At 41.9% G+C, this 7035-nt stretch overlaps 1 protein-coding gene across 1 annotated transcript; it reads left to right on the top strand.

Moving 5' to 3' along the window:
* Nucleotides 1-693: 693 nt before the first annotated feature.
* Nucleotides 694-5620, top strand: LOC119013132 (sterile alpha motif domain-containing protein 12-like). Its single transcript, XM_037087533.1, has 4 exons — nucleotides 694-795; nucleotides 4805-4952; nucleotides 5094-5234; nucleotides 5601-5620. The coding sequence occupies exons 2-4, from the start codon at nucleotides 4832-4834 to the stop codon at nucleotides 5615-5617; spliced, it is 279 nt and encodes a 92-aa protein (XP_036943428.1). The 5' UTR covers nucleotides 694-795; nucleotides 4805-4831; the 3' UTR covers nucleotides 5618-5620.
* Nucleotides 5621-7035: the final 1415 nt, after the last annotated feature.

Below are 7035 nucleotides of genomic sequence, written 5' to 3'. Positions count from 1 at the left end.
TGGAGAGGCTGAGAGGAGAACAAGAGGTGCTGTGGCGCCACCTGCTCTACGCTGGCGCCCTCTGCTGGCAGCAGGGGGTACACCAGTGGGCAGGATAGGTTTATAAGGACTCATTTTATTTTAAAAGTGACAAATAATACACACAGAGAGGACAGAAATGTTGTACAAAAAAAGTACCCCAAAGTCATACTTGAATAAATTAAAGCTGAAGTTTAAATATATTACATTGGTAAAAGTAAAAGGAACCCATATGAATAGTACTTGAGTTTGTAAAGTATTGCAATTTTCAGTTACTAAAAAAAAATAAAACTAATGGAGTAAAACGTACGAGGATTATAGGTCCAATCAGCCACATCAGCTACAGTCAACAACAGCAAGGAGATGAGCGAAATTCCCCAGACTGCACCCCCCTCAGCACCTCCAGTTCTCACATCCATGCATACGAGCCCCCCCCCCCCAAAAAAAACGCAACAGAACAACTTGAAAGAAGCCATAAAGAACACTTTTACATGAAGGCAAAGCGTAAACTTGTGTGTAGATGTTTTTACTATGATGCCACATTAAGTAGCCTACAAGTAATGTTTTAATGTGATTTGATTCAACACGATACAATACGTGCATGTACAGCACAGCTACCCATGTTTTAGACTGCACCTGAAGGCATCTCGAGCAGCTCTGCAGCGGAAGGAGCGCGCCCTGCTGAGTGGGCGGAGCCAGGAACACTTCACGGACTGAACAGGTACAGACAAGGGTCGCCATTAACACTTTAACAGTACCAACCGGACCGGAGCCGAGGTAAATATGGCTTATAGCTCACCAGAAACACTCGGAAATCTCGTGAATATGTCAGTGTGTTGTGTTACATTCAGTCTGTTATGATAACTGATGTTATTGACAGACAGCTGTTGATGGGTGACTGTAAAGCGTCTGGGCGGGGCCGTCTATCTTCTTATGTACACATGACGACACGCCAAACTCTATCCAAGATTTTCACATTTTGACTCGTGCGTTTACCAGAGCAGGTACCTGCCTGTTACAACACGGACAAGACGTGTGAGAGACACTACTTGAATTCGGCAATAGGACGTCTATTGGAACATGCCTTATATGGTCAAAATGTTAACATTTGGAAACAGTTTTTTTTTTACAGTGTGACCGTAAGGTAATGAAGTTTTGGATGAAGTGATGGGTGATGTGTCTCCATTCACTAAAAGGAGACGAAACCAAGCTCTAATTGTTTGATGTATGAACAGAAAGTGGTGTCAGTCTCCAGTCACAGGAGAGGGACTGCACCAAGGCCAGGTGGCATCATGCTGAACTCAGAAAAGCTGCAGATTAGAGAGCTGGAGTTAGAGCACTGAACAGTAACTCTTTCAGAAAGGCTTACATTACAGGACGTGGAGTAATTCTGCAAGGCTCCACAAGATGGTAGAGCTACACCTTGGGATGCATGAAGGTAGAGCGCAGCCTGCAGCTTAAATACACAGCTTGTGTTTGTGGTCTAGATTTGGTTCCTTGCACAACATGAGATCAGGCCCATTTTAACTGTTGGGTGTCCAAGCTTCATTTCCAGGACGAGTGGTTGTGTTAAAGAGGGAAAGAGAATCCAGCAGAGCTGCTGGATGATTGCTGTCTCAGGGTTACACAATATTTGTATGAAAATGTTAATATTCACTTGTTTCCTAGTGGAATGTAAATCTGAATGAATGTCACAGTATTAAGGCTCTGTTTATAATTTTGTAATTTAAACTATAGACTGTATTTTATTCAAGCAAAGCTGTGTAATTGCCTGTGCCTCCGTGCTGAATACTGCTTTGGCTGGAGGCATAGTGTCCACCCCGACCCGTTCTTGTGGATGCAAAACAGTTACAGGGATTCAGATTTGGTACAAATGTCCACTTGGACATCAAGGATGAATTTGAGGATTGGCAGGAAAAGGTCAGAGGTAGAACCAAGTTAAATTTTCTCCTAGTTTTTTTTTTTTTTTTAATCTGTGTGAAAATCACTTTATTTTTGTTTTTACTGGGGGAAAAAAATCACTTCCGTTCTACACATGAATTTCTTTTTCTCTCCTCTTCACTTATTCACGGATGGATAAATTAACAGACTTTTACATTTAAAAAAAAAATGAATGATTATCACAAAACTTTTATTCTCCCCAGTAGAAAAATAGAAAGCCACAATTAAGATCACTTAGAAAAAGGATCACAGGGAACATGTTATGTGAACAGGCTACCACAAGGCTGAAATTCCAGTTTTTTTCTTTTTATGACAGAGGGAGTTTGTTTGTATTCCTCAAGGAAGGAATACAAAAACAAAATGTTGTTTTTCTATCGACACTAAAGCTCAGGTAACTTACAAAAAATGTAATTATACCCATGTCTGCACAAGAGATAGGATAGAAAAGTAATAAGAAGCACCCTCTCCACACACTGCTGCGATGGCAGGATATCAAAACCAAAGGCACAGTCACGTACAAAGACGGATAAACAACGACCAAACAAAGTGTTTTTCTCCAAGTTTGGGGAGAGTGTTCGCTATTTAAATAAATTGATATCACCCACAGTGATATTAATGCACGGCTTTGTGCTTACAGCGCCACATTATTTTTAATTCCAAGAAACACACAATACAGTTTCCGCTGTTGTCTGTGAAATGAAGTTGCCAAGAAAAAAACTTTCCAGCGCTGCCCACACATTCGCTGGAGCTGGCTGGAGCTGTACCTCGAAGCTCCATGAAACTGTCAGAGTAGAAGCAGAAGGTGGCGGCAGGAGCAGATGATATGAAAGGTGGAGCCATACAGAAAGACATGAGCGATTAAAGCGCTTCAGTTCAGCCGTAGAACACTTTTAATATACATTTATAGACGACCCATTTGAATTAAACATTAGCCAATAAGGCGCAGTTAAATATAGTAGAGAGAGGTGGGATGTAAAAACCTATCACGCAGTCAAGCAAGTGGTACAAAAAGCCAATTTTCCAGCCTGCTTGCTGCTGTATATTACTTTTGTGTACAAGTGACTTTATCCCCCTGCAGATACAGACTCATTCAGACCCGTTTTGGGGGCCGTGTACTTGAAGAAACGCCATCCTAAGGCATAAAAACTAAAGTTATTGACAACAGTAAGATTTTCTTTCCCCTCGGCTCACCCCGACTCCGAAGAGAAGTCTCCTCAGTGTCTTTGCCCCGGTGTAAAGGTCTTCACTCTCTGTATGTCAGTTACTCCGCTGGGACCTCGTTACTGCCCCGGCCAATCACGCATCCCCCTTAATTAACACAGGCAATTACGTTCCTATATTTATAACCCAATAACTAGACTGGGCCCGCTGAAAAGGTCACATCAACAGTTTAGCAGTTTTCGCCCTATAGCAGTGCAGCCCAGGAGGATATAGCTGGGAGGAAAGCCAAATGAACCGGAGGCGTACAGGCAAGTTTTTCTTAAAAAACCGCAGAACTTTTTTTTTTTTTTGACCTCGGGAGAGCCGGAGCTGCTCGGTTTCACCTTGCTGTTGCGTTCGGCTCCGAGGAATTCCTCAACCGTGCTCAGCTATTTGTCATCGTGTTCAGCACGTTGTTGGATTAATCACTGGAAAATAGGCTTATAGTGTGTTAGAAGGTGACACCACATGAGAAGGAGAATTTAATCCAAAGCGCCAAATATCAAGAGAAACTGACATTTCCTCACTTTTTTGAGGGTCTACCGCAGACAACAATGTCCCCCAGCCCGCTGTGCCCGAGGCAAAAACCTACACATGAGCTGCTGCGGTGGGACGGCTGCACGTCCACAGTGACGGAGGCTGAATTACTCTGCTCACATTCTGGCTCAGTGACCTTTAATAACCACGGTAACACTTTTCAGGGTTATTTTCAACACAGTGCTCCTGGTGTTCAGCAGGGTTTTAACAGTATGTGATTTTCATGTTGCAAAAACCATCACAGTTTCACAATATCACTTAGGGTATCACACAGTTATTATCAAGGATCATTATCAGTTCCAATGACAATTAAAGGTGTTATATGCAAGAAGTGGCCACCTGTCGAATTCATGCTCCAAACAAATAGGAGCAGATTACCCTAGAGAAACTGCTAACTGCTGCTAAATACCTGCTGTTAGCTAGTAAGCACACTCAACAATACAGCTAGCGGTTGTATTAGCTGTGGATTAGCTCTGGACTGGGATCTCGGTGCATTGGGGGAGTGTTAGCGATGTTTTTTAATCATACTACCACTGTAAAACCGCTTGCAAGTTAGCATGGTAACTTGAAAACAATAACTCTGCAGCACAGTACAGAGACATCTTGACATCATGTGACAACTTTTATTTCTGCACATTGTGTTAGTAATTAATTTATTTCTGATTTCTTCAAGAAACTTGTTTTGTAATAACACTTAATGGTAGAATTCAACACTGTGGCTAAAGCAAATGTACATTGTATGACAGTCATCAATTTTCATAAAGTAAACCTTGGAAATGTTTTGAATATACAAACAGGTGCCTCTTAAATGTGACATTTTCCTTCTTTGCTATGTTTCTTATCATTCTTAATGAAAATATTTGGATTATGAACTGTTGTTTGTACAAAACAAGCTATTTAAAAATGACATTTTGGATTCTGTGAAGTTCTTAAGCACTTTTATTGCTTTTTTTTCTCTTCCAGAATTCGAGCACAATAGTAAACTGAGAAAATAATTTACAGCTCAATCGAGAATTGATGAGTGAGAACAGGGGCCACTTGGAAAACATTTGGCGCAACGCAGCCTTTAAGATTGTTCTCTTTACTGTGCGTCTCTTTGCCCTCTCAGGGTGCTGCTGAGGTGGTTTCAGGTGCGATGGACTTGTCCAAGCGAGTATCACTGTGGTCGGTGGAAGACGTGCTGGAGTGGGTGCAGGAGCAGCATCCAGCCCACATGAACACGCTCCAAATGGCCATCATTAAACACGCTATATCAGGTACAACTCAGATAAGAAGATCCACACATCTATAGGCCGTAAATTGTTTTGCTAAATAAGATTTTTGCCACACCTCATTTACACTCGCTACACACGTCCAGTCTGTGAATAAATACGCACACACGAGCGTCTCTGTTCCAGGCCGTGCTTTGCTGAGATTAAAGGATCATCACCTGGAGCTCCTCGGGGTGGAGGCTGAGGAGCAGCAGCAGGAAATCTTGCAGGATCTCCTCCTCCTCAGAGTTCAGGAAGAAATCAATGAACTCAATGACATCTGCGCTGGTGAGAATGCCAAACCACTTTATCTTCAGGGTGTAGCTGAGTGACACACTTACAAAACAGTCGCAGGAGAGCAGCTGTTTGTAACGCTGCTTTTGAAAACACTGCGAGAGTGATGTTAGTCGAGCAACATTCCCACGTAATATGTGTGGACATCCACACGGAGTCACGCGAGAATATACAGGATATTAATGATTCGCTGGCTGGTTTCTCCTAACAGTTGGAAATACACATTTTCAAACTCAGGCATATATTAAGTGTACAAAAACAGACTTCATGACCAACATATAATTCCCGTGCAGCGTGTGTGTCCATTAACAAAAGAAAGCCTGCTGACATCTTATATTTTCTCTCTGTTTTGCTCTGCAGAGTGTTTTTCTGAATAACAGGAAATAAATAACCTCAGAAGAAACGCAACATCCTTTTTCTTTTTCTTTTTTTTTTTTTTGATTTTCCATCCATTCATTCATCCCTGTGAAGGAGAGATGGAAATAACAAGTCAAGGTGAAGAGAGAGAAGAATCAATGAAGAATGAAGACAGAAAGAAAAACCCATTTCCTGTGTGAAATCAGACCTGTGCAGATGGATGAGATTGGTTTTTGTCTGACTGTCTTTCTCTGATACCCTCTGTCCATTAGTCTCTGTCTTCCATCTTTCGCTATCCTGGGTTTGCATCCCATCATCTCATTAGGACGTATGTTTAGCTAGGCTAGTTATGGAGGTTTTGGGACGATGTCACAGGTCCGGTACTGAAATATCTCAACAGCTGTTTGATGATTCGTAATGAAACTTTGTACAAACATTCATGATCCCCAGAGGATCAACACTGCTGTGGTCTCCCACATACTGTGCTGCATGGATGACATTTTCCTGAAGGCCAACGCGGACGTTCGCCCTGGTTCCCCTCAACAAAAGGCCTTTGGGATTTTTCCATTTGATTTTGGATTACTACAGAACACAAGCTTAAGGCCGAAACAGCTACACCATGGTCAAATGGCTTCATGTGTGCACACGCGTTCTGCTGCACTACACTATAGAAACCCTAACTATAAATTGATAAATCTACATGTTGGTGCATTGGGGTCAAAATAGTTATCACATTAAGTCTTTCAAAACAGACTTCTTTCTTTCTGTATTGTACAACAAAATCCTGCGAATACCAATTCAAGATACCCTTTGACTTCAAGACAAGGGGACCAGAGTTGCAGAAATAGTAATAATAATAATCATCATTTTGGGATTTTAGGACTCCTTCAGCACTCTGTGTGGTTTTCAGTCAACTTTTTAATGACCATGTTCCTGTTGAGTTTTCCACTGGCACCATCATCAAGTCCTGCGAGATTACCGTCAGCCACAGGTGCACCTTAGTAGTGTTTAATAGTTAGAATTAGCGGACGTGATCATGCTAACGTGGGAAAAAAAATGCCGGTAAACATGGTTAAAGGATTTCTATGTAACAATTTCCAGCAATTTACACGTAACAATCGCTTTTTTTATGGGCTGTATCTGAGCAGAGGTCCTCGGGTGTCTCGTCTCGGTAGCGAGACGAGTTTAGAAATGGAGTCCGCTAACGACTACACTAACAAGCAGCGCCCAGAGAAACACAGAAGTTCCACAGAGCTCCTTTAACTTGCAGAGCATGAGCTTGTTGATGATTTCATTGTGAGCACGTTGCCATGACAGTGTTAACATTTAGCCTGCGTCCATCAGTTTTCCCTTGTAGTCCAAAGAAGAACACATTTGATTTGATTTGATTGCATCGTTGAAAGCTTTGATAGCACACTGTCATCATTATAGCCATAGG

This window comes from Acanthopagrus latus, chromosome 22 (assembly GCF_904848185.1).
Source record: "Acanthopagrus latus isolate v.2019 chromosome 22, fAcaLat1.1, whole genome shotgun sequence".
Lineage (NCBI taxonomy): Eukaryota > Metazoa > Chordata > Actinopteri > Spariformes > Sparidae > Acanthopagrus > Acanthopagrus latus.
This window is presented reverse-complemented; position numbering and strand designations above follow the sequence as displayed.